Source organism: Falco biarmicus, chromosome 9 (genome assembly GCF_023638135.1).
Source record: "Falco biarmicus isolate bFalBia1 chromosome 9, bFalBia1.pri, whole genome shotgun sequence".
NCBI lineage: Eukaryota > Metazoa > Chordata > Aves > Falconiformes > Falconidae > Falco > Falco biarmicus.
Genome location: NC_079296.1, coordinates 33,782,890 through 33,797,783, shown reverse-complemented (window position 1 = coordinate 33,797,783; position 14,894 = coordinate 33,782,890). Strand labels below are relative to the sequence as shown.

Below are 14,894 nucleotides of genomic sequence, written 5' to 3'. Positions count from 1 at the left end.
CCCAGACTCTGCAGCACTTGCTACAGGAGAAGCCATCCACAGTATCTGAGAGCTTGTCCATGCAAATCAGCCAGCTGAAGCCAAACACAAAAACTGCAGTAAGGTTTGAATGGCACCACACTGATGGAGCAGCAAGAGAAAAGTTGATACGTCCCCTTGACAGCTGCCAAGATGAATGGAAATCTAGTAAGCAGGGGCCTAAGGGAAAGCATTCCCCAAGGCAATGCTCTTGGCCACATATATTGTTGGTGGGCACACCATCCTTTCTCACAGACCTCCTATCCGAGGAGAGATGCTGCCCCATCACCACTCAACATATATCAGTAAAGTCCTAACCCTAACAACCTAACCCCTTAAATCCTGCATACCGAAAAAAAACCCTACTGACATTAATGGATGTCAGCATTTAATCAAGAATTAGCAGATCTTTCCAGGCACATAAATTCTCTCTCAGAACATTGTTAAACTTCATTCAGATGGATTCACCGTTCTATCACATGGCACAGAAAAACAACCACAGTGGTCAATTACTCTCAAACAAATGATAAATGCATTTAAAATTGACCACTGGACACATCATACTGAATTACATCTTGATAGTGGAAAAAAAAATAACATTGCATGCACCACTACATCCACCACTACTGACTGCTTTTGATAGGATGTTTTCTGCAGCATGACACTAAAACCAGAAAGTAACAGGACTAAACAGGCCACCACCCCTCATCTGATTTCACAACTCCTGTCCCATATTTCAGGAAGCAATCACTGCAGGAGCATGTCTCGGTTCCTGATCACAGGTCCCTCCAATCATCTCCACCATCAGTTTTAGTGGTTAAATTACGTTGCAACCATCCTCCAAATTATTTTAGAAACAGAAAGACACAGGGTTTAAGAACAAAGGTTTGAATTTTGGTTGATTTGGGTTTTTTTTTTTTTATAACTATAGTTTGAGAGCATTAATTAATGAACAGCTCCTGGCAGCACACATACCGTTCATAAATTCCAGCAGATAATTTTATGCAAACACTCTAAATATGAAGTGTTTTTCAAATATTTCTGAGGGGTTTATTACTTTTATGATCACTTTAAAATATGCCTCTAGTCCACAGAAGATGTGCACATTCACCTTCAAAGAACCAATCTGGCTGTTGAAGGGATTTTGTTAAATCTCTTGTATGTATGTTGTACTTTCCCTAAGGCTACGCAACCAAGTATTGTATTTTATTTAAACCAAAACTCTTAAATACAACTCACAGGCTGCTCCTCCCCCAAAAAACAAATCGCCGGGATTTTGGCAGATTCTCCATCTTTAAATTCAAAGCATTCCTAAGTCTGTTAACTCACAAAATCAACTAATTTTTCATCTTACTCAACATTTTCTATAAATGACATAGCACTTTGCCAGTATCTCAGTTTACGACAGGGCATACACCACCTCTGACAAAAGAAGATCAGGCCCTATACATTTCTTTACACTCATGAATCTCCACTTTGTTTTATACTCTGCTTCTACAATTTTTTTTTCCCTTCTGGAAAACAAAATACACTGATTATACACTTCAAAAAAAGCATACAGCTGTTGCCAATCACCAAATGAAACAGCATTTTAACATTAAAGTCCTGGGTGTTTTCCCATGGCAAGTACAAAACAACAAAAGAGAAGAGACAAGAGTTAAAGCTTCCTAGTTAAAAAGGCTATTCTTTGGTTTGCAACTCTGTAAAATCATAATTGGAGTAACAGTTGGTACAAACTCTGTCTCACACTATTCTTTTCATGCTGACAGGCTGTTAGCAGCCAGGATATATCCTGCGAGAGGTCAAAGGTGTGCAAAAACAAACAGAGCAGCAATTTTAGAAGATGAAGAGGAGATAAGGATTTGTCATGGCATTTTTCTACCATGGAAAACCACCCAGCTTTCTCCACAGTCTGTGCCCACTTACTCCAGTCATTTCTTGCAAGTTATTTCCTTTGGTGGGAGAAAGAAAGAGACACTTATTTTAGACAACTGGCTTCCAGTTACTTGAATAGGAAAACTGATAACGATGCCAATGCCTGACTTCTCTCACTGGTCTCGTAACTTGGAAGAAAATGGCAGGATGCATCCCTCTATGGATTTTAGCTATAAACCCCTTATGTGAACCCACAAAGTCACATTTCACATATTTAAAAAACTTTAGAGGCAAAATAAGCCCAACCCTGCAACAGCAACTAAAACTCTTAATCCTCTTAAAAAAAGACAGGTTTGTGTTTACTTTAAAAAAAAAAAAACAAACAAACTATAGGCATCTAAAATGGTGGCCTTTGTGTGCAAAGGAAGACCTTGCAGGAAATTTAAGGCATTTTTCTGAATGAGACAATTTACTTCCACACTTGAAAGGAATTCAGAGTTTATTTTTATAACCCAGAATCTTCTACGTGACATCACAGTAGCTTACATAGATGCTTCACCACAGAGTCAGACCCACAGGTATCCCAAGTCTACCACAGCCTTGGTGATCACCCCTCCTCACATCTAACTGACTTTCTACTACTTCTGCTCCTACCAATCTCCAGCTGCCTTACGTGCTCATCAGGAGAGCAGACCCAGCACCACTTTTTTTTTTTTTTGGCAAAAATAAACACAGGCTACCAAGCAACTGCAGATTTCCTGTGTGTCTTCTTGGTGCTCCTACTGTTCTATAATGCTGGAAAACAGGCTGATACTTTGATGGCTTGTCAAAACCAAAGGTTGGATGCCACTACTCCAAGAGTCACTGAGGTTTGGCATGAACGGGACAAAAAAAGTCAACCCTTGTCTGCATGGTTTGGTAGTTCCTGCTCTGCTTTCAGGTCCTCTCCACCTTAACCCCCAGTACCACCACAAATAATTATCTTGAACATCAGAGCTTCATTCAAGATCATGTCACATTCATTTAATCAAGACAACAATCTTCCTCAACCACTTATGAGCACTATGTAAGCCATGTTTGTGGTCATATGTAGAAAAGTATAAGAAAAAATATCAAAATTTAGAATGATCCCAAATAAACTAGACTGCTCGCACTTTCTCACTCAGTCTCCCGGGTATATCTACCATGAGCAGAGCAGGTCATATGGATTGTATTTTAATCACGAGAACCACAGGTAAGCAAAACGTACAGCTCACGTTTTCTTTTATGTACCCGTATCCACCTTTCCATTGGGATGCTCAGATTAGAAGTGCTCATCAGTGCAGCTACATATTTAGGTAAGCACCTGAGATGACCATCTAAATCCAGAAGACATCACACCACCTCAGCAGGTGCCCGTCCCTGGGTGTCAGGCTTTGAGGGCTTCCCGCCAATTCAACATGACAGCTGAAGCAGAACAGTGAACGCTTCCCAGAGTAACGTGTACTCCTGAAGCCATTAACATCTCTTCCACCTCAGCGATAAGGTCTGAAGCTGCAAGCTGACTTAAATATTATAAATAGTATTAGAGCATTGACCACAGAAGGTCAATATGAAATACTCCCTCAGGTGGGTGCCGTGCATTACACTCCACATGACGCTACAGCAAGGCATTTACGCAACAAGCAATTAAAATTCAAGTGGAAAACATTAATTCAAGGCTTTGTCAGGCATCCTACATATTTCACCGTACACGGCAGAGGCTCCAGGCTTGTTCTGCTGAAACCTGAAGCGCTTCCCCAAGCTCCGGAAAGCTCGGTTCACGCTTTGAGGGCGCCAAGGGGCAAAAGCACACATGTCCCTGACAGAAAAATAAGCGTTTTTGGATACAATATGCTGTCCTACAGCTTAACCAAGGAAATTAATGCCTCTGGGCTGCCTTATCCCACCTCAAAGGTTTACCAGCTACACCAGGGCCTGCACAGACCCACCTGCCCGCCCACACCTCAGCCGCCACCCGATCGCGGGGGAAGGCGTCCCTCGCCTGACAGGGCCCGGCCCCCGCCCAACGGGCGGATTTTGTTCGCTTTGGGGGGCTGGTGTCGGTTGTTGGGTTTTTTCGCTCCACCACAGCCGCCCTTCTGAATCCGGAGCCGCGGCCGTTCGCCTTAAAAGGGCAAAATATCTGTGGAGAAACGGCGGCAGGAATGGGGGGGGAGTGGGCGGGCAGGACGGACAGCCGGCAGCCGCCGCCCTGCCACACGGCGGCCGGGCCCACCGGAGGGTCCCGGGGCGGCGGCAGGGCCGGCCCATGGTGGCCGCCCTCCCTGGGCGGGCGGCCCCGGCGCGGCGGTTGCCAGGATACGGTGGGGCCCCGCCATGACAGCGGGAAGGGCCGAGGCGGCGCGGGCAGGACCCCCGACCCGTAACCTACCGGGGGAAAGGACCGAGTCCCAGCAGCAGCAGGCAGACAGGCAGTGCAACCCCTGCCCCAGCATCCCCCGCTGGGGCAATGGGGAGCACCTGGGCATCGTCCCGCGCAGCTGCCCTGCCCCGCCCCGCCTGCAGCACCTGCGCCGCCCGCCCCGCCATCGCCTCGGCCCGGGAGCGAGCCCGCACCCAGGTGGAGCTGGTGATGTCCCGCCTGGGGCTCCGGAGGGGCCTCGCTGGAGCAATACAGCGTTGAGAGGCCGAGGGCCCCATCCGCCATATGCCTTAACGAGCGGCTGGGGGGGCCTGCATCCCAAAGCCCACCCAAAACAAGAACAACCTCAACTATCAGAATGCCTCAAATGATCCTCCACGACCCCAGCGCCCCGTTTAATTCATCAAGGAAGATGCCGACCTCAAGGGAGAGGCGGATTTGGCCACCGACCGGCAGCGGCGACGGGGAGGTCGAGCCCCGGCTGCTGCCAGCGGATGGCACGGCACGGCAGCAGCGGGCAGGGGGAGGCGAGCCCCGGGCAGCCCTCTCCGCTGTGCTTGCACATGAAGCCAGGCGCTTCAGCAGCAAATAATCTCGGTTTTTCCTCTTCCCCACCCCCCCCTTAAGGAGTGCTGAACCAAATGCATTGCGATTTATTGGCTAGGAAAAGATACTGAGCGGGGGGAGGTGATCCCGTTCCTGGGAGGTCTTCATTTTCTCCATTAATTCGCTATGATTTACCTCGTCTCCCGCAAGTGTGAAACCAGGGCAGCGCATCTCCCAGGCGTGCAGGGAGCTGGGAGCCAAGGTTCCCCACAACTTTCCCGCCACCCCCCGCACACGCTGCTCCGCACCAGGATGCTGCAACGAGTCCCTGCCACAGCCTTCCTCCCCCGCAACACACCAGCACCCAGCGGGCGAAGGAGGCCAGGCAGGGCGGCGAGGAGGCTGCTGGAGACCCGGGCACCGCACCCCGCCGGGCACCTAAGTTCCCCGCCCGCCCCGCTGCGAGTCGCTCCCTGCAGGACGCCGCTCCTCCCCGGAGGGGAGAGACCCCCGAGTTCCTCCCGTCCCCTCCCGCTGCAGTAAAGCCCCCGAGACCGCGGTGCGCTCCGGCTCAACCCGCCGGTGGCAGAAACTCCCCCGGTGACCGCCCGCCCCTGCCTGGGCTCGCCCCCGTGCCCCCCCGGCGGGCTGGGGGCGCGGCCGGGCCGGGGGAGCGGCTCTCCCCATACCGGGGGGCTCACTCCTGGCGCACGTTCCCCCCCGAGCCCGCAGCTCGCAACTTTCCCACCCCGCGGACCGCGAGGCCACCCGGGAGGCTACGGGGGCGGGCGGCACCCGGGGCAGCCGCGCTTCGGGGCTCCGCTCCGCGCCTCCCCCGGCTCCCCCCGGCGGGCGGCAGCAGCGAGGACGGGGGATGCAGGGGGAGCGGCGTCCGCCGGCTGCCCCACAGCAGCGAAGGGAGAAGGGGGCGAGGCGAGGGGAGAGGCGAGGCACTGAACGTTCCGCTCCCCGCGGGCGGTGGATACCCGGGGTGAACCCCCTGCTTACTGTGGGCTCTTGGGGTAGAAGGGGAGGGTGACGTGGCTGAGATCCTGGATGTCAAAGGCGGTGGGCTCGGCCGAGATCGCCTGCCGCTTGGTCCTCTGCTCTCCCTGCAAGGTGCCGGCACTCTGCTGCTGCGCCTGCTGGGTGGCGGGCCGGATCACGGAGCGGTACTTGTCCAGCTCGTTCTGCAGCTTCTGGATCAGTTCGTCCTTCTGGTCCAACTCCAGCTCCAGCTCGTCGATGAGCGCATCCCGCTGCCGCAGCTCCTCGATCTTCTCCTGCAGCGCGTACTGTAAATCCCGCAAAGTGCCCATGGTCCTGGCGCCTCGCTCGCCCCTCGCCTCTCCCGGCAACTTTCCCACCCGGGCCGCCCGCCGCCTCCCCGCACTTGGGCCAACTTCGCCTCCGCCGCCCCCTCCGGCCCGGCCCGGCGCGGCCCCGCTGCCCGCCGGGGCCCCGCCGCAGCCGGACCCCCGCCGCCGGCACCGCGCTCCGGAGCCGGGTTGTTAGGGGCGATTTCAATCCGCCTGCGTCAGGCGAGGCTGGAGAGGGAGCGGGAGACACACACACACGCGGAGGGGGAGGGAAGGAGGGAAGGCGGCAGGGAGGGAGGCAGGGGCGCTTGCGAGGATGCACATGCACTCCCCGCTACCTCCTTCCCGGCCCCGCCGGCTCCCCGCGCCGCCCACGCCCCCCGCCGCCGGCCCGCGGGGTCGCCCGGCGGGGGATGCAGGGAGGGGGCGGCCGGCGGCTCCCTCCGGGGCGGCGGGAGCGAGGAGGGAGGAGGAGGCCATCAAACAGGTCCGAACCCTGGGAGATGGCTGCACAAACCTGCCCTCCTCGTCCCGCTTTCAGGGTGTCCCCTGGTCCTCTCCCTTCCCATCCTCCGCTCCCATCAAGGGTGCTACTTTCCTCCTATGCAACTTTCCCCGTTTATCTCCCGTTTAGTTTTTTTCTTGAAAAAAAAAGCGCCGATTTTTGTTGTCTCCTCTGACTGAAGGTAAAGCCAGTGCCTGGCATGGCCCCTCCTCAGTCTCAGCAACGTTTGGGCTCCAAAAACCCAGATTTTAACATGAGTGTCAGTCAAGTAGCTCTGCACTGGAAAAGCCTGGAGGTAGGGCATATGGGTTTCAGAGCACTAAAAAAAACCCTCAATTAAAAATGGGAAATAGACTTTCTGTGTAGCCCCAATACCCACAAGAATGCATAAGCTAGTTTCTGCAATACCAAACACAATAGGATTTTCCCAGGGTGTGAGCACAACGGCTCATGCACTAGGATTTTCTGCATGCCAACAAACAGCTACACACGCCGGTACCTATGTGATACAGTCTACAGGTCTGCAGCTCAAAAAACCCAAAAATAAACTAAATGAGCCGTATCGGCTGAGCCCTCAATGCCAAATGGCTGTTTTCCTTTGTCTTCCCTGTGCTTGCCAAGCGTAGAAAGGACAGCAATGTATGCCGTGACACCCAGCTCCTGGGCTTGGCCCTCCAGGGCAGAAAGAGGGATTTGTAGGCAAGAAAATAGCTGGTTTGGGGCTTTCCCAATAAGACTGCACAGTCTGGAGGAGTCAGGGGTAAAAAAAACCCCACGACTAGTTAGGCCCAGGTGCCCTGCGCAAGCTTCCACAGCGCTGGGGCACGGGCACAGTTTCATGCTCATGTTTTCAGGGCAGCAGAAGCAGCTGCTTCAGTTCGCTCTTTGGGAGTTTGATTTTGGGAGGAGAGAGGTAGGATGCAGCCATGGATACATTTTTTGGAGGTGGGTGGTACCTCTGCGTTTGTAGCTGCTGTTAGCAGTGTGTCCAGACCTCCCATTCCGGCATTAGCTGGAAATGAAGCATCCAGACAGAGACTGTTTATGAGATTGAGCTTTTTCGGTTGTTTTTTGTTTGTGGGTTTGGTTTTTTTTTTTAATTGTTACATACTAGTGCTTGGCTGAATCCAAAGTTCCAGCTTTCAACCTGCAGATGGTCTTTCTAAAATCAATTATATATATAAAAAAAAGAACGGATGAGAAATTACAACTGCTCCCTGCTCATCACTTGTTTGAAAGGGCCTGGCCTTTGTGCATAAACATGAGGCTTTGCAGGTTCTTCAATGTATTTTTGAGATGCATGTTAAAAAAAAAATGGGTTATGCAAAACGCTTCAGTTTTCCTTCCCCTTGATACATATGTGCCAGGCACAAAAGCAAAGTACCCTGGTTGTTTTCATGGGTTACCAACATGCTTTAAGTTCAGACAGCATTTTTTACTACATATTCCCTCCATTTCAATCTTGTATAACTCACTAGGAACAAAAGTACCAAATATCTTCTGAACATTTCCATTTTAAAGAAGACTGGCATTAAATAGATGCATTCCTGCTGCCTACAAACTAGAAATCAATAATAAATAAAATATTTTAATAGCATTTAGCTGACATACTTAAAGTTTTATTGCTTTTGTCCCTAGAGAAGTGATACCAACTTCTGGGCAAGGAAGATGGTGATACAATTAACTGAAGCCTGCCAGGCTTCTAAAGAGTAACAGCCCTGAGAGGAAATTTGTGCATAATTTCTCAATGGCAAGTGGTGAAGTCACATTACCTGGTTTCTAGTAGAGGTACACAGCTTGAAACTGAGACAACAGTACCTAGACCTGAAAGGATCCAGAAGAAACCATGAGAAATTCTGGGAAATAAAACTGGCAAGGAATTTAGCTGAGTATATCTAAAGAAAATAACTTATTTACAGGTGGGAAGCAGATTTTCATAGGACCTATGAGGTCTAAAGAGAGATTTTCATGGCTCAGTTTTTGATTTGGGACTATAACCAGCAGCTGTCAAGTCCAAGCATGATTTAAGCATGAGGCCAAAGCAGCCTAAAGGGCTTCACAACCTGACAGCCAAGTTCTGCCGCAGGAAGGCAGCGGGTAGTTGCCTATTTTTGGCTGCTTACTGCTCTCCCAAAGAAATCATTGGGAGAGTGCAGATCTTCTCTCTGTGGTTCATACTTCAGGCTTTCCTGTTACTGACTGGTGTGTAATCTCAGGGATCACAGGGTACTGCCCCACTCCAATAAAAATAAAACCTCTGATCCCATTCCCTTCAACTTAAAGTTCCCAATAAAAAAATCTCAAGACTCGAGAGCAGCTGCTTTGTCTTCCCGATCCAGTGAATGGAAAGAAACAGCTTTAGGGAGAAGAATGGCAGGAATGCACCAACTGGCTTGGTTTCAGGAGGACAGGGCAAAGCTGCTTGCATTTTGTTAAGGGAGCCTTTGGCTATGGTTGCCCCAAAGCCTTTTTCTGATCTGGCCACTGGGATTCTGTGTCTGGATGTCAAGTAAGCAGGAAGCAAAAAAAGAGCATCTGCAGACAGTGTCCTCTCTGCCCCAAAACACTGTGTGCCAGGGCTTGCCGATGGGAATCACATGAAACAGGGATGTTTGTTCGAACAGGCTCTGAGGTACTCACAATATTTCCTTTCTGCACAGCTCTGAGGTTTTAATAGCTTTGCTTCTAAACCTTTCAAGGATCATCTGTCACCAAATGCACCCACTCAGCTGCCATCTTCCAAGCTAAAAACATATTTGAAAGTTCTCTATTCTGCAGACATCACCCTGGGCTCGCCAGTCAAAGCTCAGGTAGCAAGTGGGATCACTGACAAGTAAATGTCACCCTGCTACAGCCAGCCAGGATAGCAGGGATGGAGAAGCTGGAGATGCATCACTGAGTACATACATAAACATTTTCTTCCTCCTGGAAGGATTTTTTTGTTCCCTCTGCCTAATCCACTCAAATCCACTTGTTACTCTTTTCCCAAAATACCTACGGGAGATCAGCCTGTGGTAGAAAGTTGAACCGCTTGGATTTTGCCATGTATTTCTCTGCTGACTGTGGCTTTGTGTAGATTTGGGAAGGTGCGTGACCTATGGGACTCTACCTGCTGCTGGGACACAGCCACTTGCAAAGCAGAATGTGTTCCCTACATATATACTCACAGCAACACCTTTATGATATGACGAAGGAAAGACTAAAAATACAGGGATCTAGAAGGAAAACAGCATGTACATGAGCTGAACTCTTGCAAAAGCATGCTATAACCAACTCAAGTTGCAGTTCACCCCTGAGAGTCACCTCATCTCATCTGTGAGACGCTACCTGCTATTCCACCATGCACATGAAATGCATGCCAGTACCTGAGGCAGAGGAAGGAGTGCCACCTACTGAAACATGAGCCCATTTAACTCCTCCCTAGGGCACATTTAGCCGTTCTTTTTGCCTTTTGCCCCAGAGTGCCTCTGGTAGCTCTTTCTGGGGCCATGATGCCCTACAGATTTGCATGGGGCAGCTGGAAAATAATTCAGTCCCCAAGGACAGGGATGAGGCTGGAACTACTGTGCCAAAGCAGCCTCGCCAAGAACAAGGAGCAGGAACTGGCAGTATTTGTGGAGTGCTTCAGCCCCATTTCTCTCTGAAAATAAGCCCTATTTTCTTGTTACATTGGGCATTCCTCCTTATTTTTGTCCTTTTCAGAGCCTCTAAAAATGAGACCTGAAACCCATTTGTTCCTCCCCACCAAAGGGATGGAGATACCCAGCGCTGGGCATTCTTGCAGTGAGTGCTGTCTTTTAAACCCCATTGATTCCTGAGTGCTGGAAGTCATCAACATCTCAACTGGATTATCTCGATTTTCCTTTAGTAGGTAGATTCTTTCCATTAGCAGCAAGAAACATTGAGAAGTAGCCAAGCACGGAACCCCTCCAGCCTGCCCTACAAAATCCTCCCAGGACAAGGATCACTTGGAGTAATAGTGCACAAGAAGAGAAAAAAAAATACCCCAAGATGAATTAACAGTACAAACAAATGCTCACTGCAGAAGAGAAAAACAAATGTGTGCTGTACTGCAATTGGTAATATGCTTAGCTTTTTAATATCACATTAGGGGCATCATAACACAAAAATTGATGTTTGTGTCATGAGGGCAAAACGATGAGACATTATGGGTGTATTATCCATGTAACATGGTGGTTTCAAGCCCTTCTCCCCTCATGTGCACAGACACATGTGCCAGACTCAGATTTAAGATTCAGGTTTACTGTTCTCCTTCATGGGCCTTTTTCCCAGAAAAAAATAGATGGCATGAAGGACCTATTGCACTGACAAGGTAAGAGATAACCCTCCCCTCATTGTTTTTCCAGGCTGGAGGAATGCCTGTACCTGTGGTTCCTGCCGGATGGGCTGCGCAGCTGAAACAGTAGAAGAATATCAGCCATCTTTATGGGAGGAACATAAGTTTTACATAAAAATTGCACAATAGATTATTCTTAATATCCAAAAGCTGAATACACATTCAACAAGCCCTTCAAAGCTTTTTCCTTCCATTAGAGCAACCAAAACAGTTCCTCTGACTTCTTTGCCCCACTAACAAGACTCTGTTCACACTAGCCCTGCCTATGTGTCTATAGAAACCACAGATCCTCTGCCCTTCAAAAAGCATCTGACACTTCAGCTGACAGATGTCTTCCTAAGCCAGGACTTTTCCCCCGTGATCGCATGGAAAGTTGGATTTTCAACAGCTCACCCCATCAGATGGTTGCATGCAGTGGCAGTGGGTCTCTGCATCCCTTTGCTTCAGGGCTGGTTCAGCTGCTCAGGAGCCCCTACAGGGTAGGAGGGGATGCTACAGGCTTCCTTCTCATATCCTCAGCCCAAATTAAATCTTTGGGGCTGGGATTTCTCCAGGAAAGAGTAAAAACATTTTCTGTGCACCCCTAGATAGGAGCTGCAAATACCAGCAGATCTCCAGGCAGATCAGGCGTGGGAACCACCATCCCTGATCCCGATCCCGCCTGTCCATGCACACCTCAAGTGACTGGTTGATTTTTTCCCACCTGCCAGAAAGGGCTGGACTGCCCAGCAAGGTCAGACATAAATAGAGCTTAGACATATTTTCCCATGGGCTGGATCAAGGCAGAAGCAGCTTCAGAATTATTCAGCTACCTTAAGAATTTTCTTTAGGCTCATGTTAAGCAGCAACTTATTCTGAAAACTGCCAGCATAAATACGTAGTGCTATTTTGCAGCTACTACAATGAGACATTGACGATGCCTCTTCTTTTCTCAGCAGTCCCAGGGCACTGACTATGTAGAGCAAAAGTAGCATTTAGACGACGAGAGCCCTGGAAATGCAGTTTTCTTTTGCTTTCAGCCTTAAGCTACTGGCAAATGAACCCAGGGACCAATTAAACTAAATGTAAGGAAGCAGATCTAGTCTTGCAGCCCTGAGATACAGGATATAATGGACGTGAAGTTTGTAGAAAACATCAATTCAGTTGACGTAGTTGGAAAAACAGATTCATTCGTGCTCTCACGCACATATCTGTGAGACTGGGGAAAGCTGAAATGTTTGAAGGAAGGTGGAAGCCACATGTTGGATCTGATTTTCACAGAGAGATGGCTGGGATAGCCAGGCCAGCTTCCTTGCACTTCTCATCAACCAGAGTTTAACCACTCAGAACAGCCCATGCTCAGTGACCCTTTTATCTTCATTATTCAACATACATTCCTCCTCCTGCTGTATGATATCTCAGTGTCATGGTGAAGGGGTGGGAGAGCTTGGCAGCTCATCTGTCATCCAGCCCACGCACCAAACAGTGTGGGGTTACTGCCCGAGGACGAAAACACACAACAGGGACAACATCCTAATGCTGACAGAGCTCTGCAATGTCATTCACCATTGAACAATCAACATGCACAGGCTACTAGAATTTTCCTGAACCTCACTTTTCAGAGGCAAGACCCTTACAAAGCCACTGACACTAACCTTTTCCGTGTGAGATCATCTCTTCATTTGTCTTTGTGTTGGACTTGCAACAACAGCTTCTAGGGGCACATTTTGGAATAGCAATTCTTGCATCAGTATTCAGCATTATGCTGGTAAAAACTTGCACTGATCAGAAGTGATGTTTGTTTTGTGAGCTAGCCTGCAGTTCTTCATGGTATACTTTTAAAACACTACACAAACACAGGTAAATTCATAAGCTGTTACCACGCAGTTACTTTTTCTTTCTCCAACCTCTGTTGCCTTCTGCAGCGTGCTGGTATTTTTAGTCATGGTTCTGTGGTTGCAAGAGGTAGAAGGCAAAATACTCAAGGAAGGTATGAACAGCAAGAGACTTGTTTTCCCCTCAAGTTATTTTAATTGATAGCAGCTCATCTCTGCAGCTTCATTTTGAAGCTGCTTGATGCCATTTCTTAACTTCCTGGGTTTAACGGTGGCAAAACACTTGCCAGCTCCAAGTGTTTGCAATTCCACGTGCTCCCTTGCATCGCCCTTTTGGACCCCATAGTGTTTCTTATCTCTCCTTGCCAGTAATGCACCACTCACCTACCATAATTGCCTTGGTCTGTTGGGCTGATTTATCCAACCTTCAAAACAATTCATTTATATTTGAAATCGGATTAGAAATAAACACGTATTCCGTTACCCCTGATATGAAAATAACCAGTGCGTTACCATTATTTTATGATGAATGCATTGAGAACAAGTGCACTGTCTCTTTATGTAATCAAATTAATTCCCCTGCTTATTAAAAATTATTATTTGAATGTTTCAGGTATTTATAACAATAAGCACGAACCATGGATTTTAAATCTCTGTTTTACATGCCTGGACAACAGACTGGTGTTTTTTAAAGATAAATTTTAAGTTGCACACACTGAAAGTTGCCCCCCTTTTTAGAAAAATATTTGTGCTAGAATTTATTCAGAAGTCTTTGTCTGACATCTACATGCCCTAAGCAACTACAGATACTTTACTGAAGTACCAAACTTTCATTTAAGTATCTAGAAGTGTTAATGTCCACAATTCTAGCAACACTAAGCACTTCCTTGCAGAAAGCATTTCCAGAAAAGGTTTGTACTCAAGACTTGATCCCTGTGATCATTTAAGGGTCAGAATAAACGGCTGCATCCCACAGAGGACCCGGCTCATTAAGGTACCAAGAAATCTCCATGAATCATCGAGGCACAGCCTGCAAACAGGGACTCACATTGGGTTTCACAAAGGTTTTACCACACTCCACTAAGTTCTACAGCTATTTCTTATTTATGCTTGAGGAGACATCATCGTTGGGCTCTCTGTGTGTGTAAAAATGTTTATGCTCACAGTTCTCTTTGTCAGTGGTTGCTTGAACTGATTGTTCTACTCACAAGAGTATCAGAGGCCGGTGTTCATCTGATTTCCTAAGCATTGCCAACAGCTTTTGACTGCCCTGCTGCGCTGGGTGAATCAGGAGATGAGCAGCACTTTCATTCTCACCTTTGCGCGATTTCTGCCTCGAGTCAGGAGCTACACCCCTGGGGTGCACGGCTCCCTCCTGGCTCACTGCATGGCCACTACCCCATCCTGGAGGAAGACGTGCAACCACCTCTTCTCACCAGCCACAGGCAAGTCAGGCTGTGTGAGCCTGGGGCTGCAGTGCCTTTTCTGCTCCAGCTCCATCTCAGATGGTTTTGCTCTGACTCTGACTCCTCTCCATTGCATAGTATTAAAACGTGCATTGAAACATGCTGGGAAAGTTCACCTGTACAACTCTTCTCCACCATAAAACAGGCACATCTTCCCCACCACCTCCTAATCTTTGATCTGGGTGGAGAACAGCACACTTCACTGCTGGGGAATTATGAAACAAACTCATTGGAGCTTCCTCAAACCTGGAAGGAAAAATCCTTTGGAAGTGATGATGCTGCAAAGGCAACATGCACTTTGGGTCTACTTCTCTGTGCTCTAGAAAGAAAGATTTCTAGGTTGGTATCAACCTGCTACAGGCTACTTCTCTGCAAGAACCCTTTCTGTGGAAGCTTTATTGTCTATATTTTACTTGAACGGCTTGGGCCAACCAACAGGGCAATTTCTTCATACCCTTATTTATGCTATCTGTATACACAAAGCTCAGTGTACAAACTCACCTTCAAAGCATCTGACATGCTGTGAAAGGGTCTTGTGTTGTTAGAATAGGAAGGATCGATACTGGTATGCAGCATGAAAATCTGCATTG

The 14,894-nt window shown here is 48.5% G+C and overlaps 1 protein-coding gene across 2 annotated transcripts in view; it reads right to left on the bottom strand.

The window, feature by feature from the left end:
- PRKG1 (protein kinase cGMP-dependent 1) overlaps nucleotides 1–14,894 on the bottom strand; it is a 508,829-nt gene that overhangs the window by 466,580 nt on the left and 27,355 nt on the right. Inside the window, exon 1 of one of the 2 annotated variants that reach the window (XM_056352514.1) lies at nucleotides 5,852–6,477. The exons of the other annotated variant lie outside the window; for it this stretch is intronic. Coding sequence (XP_056208489.1) covers nucleotides 5,852–6,162 — 311 coding nt within the window. The 5' untranslated portion in view covers nucleotides 6,163–6,477. Of the gene's footprint in view, nucleotides 1–5,851; nucleotides 6,478–14,894 lie in introns of those variants that run through there. 2 annotated transcript variants of the gene reach the window in all.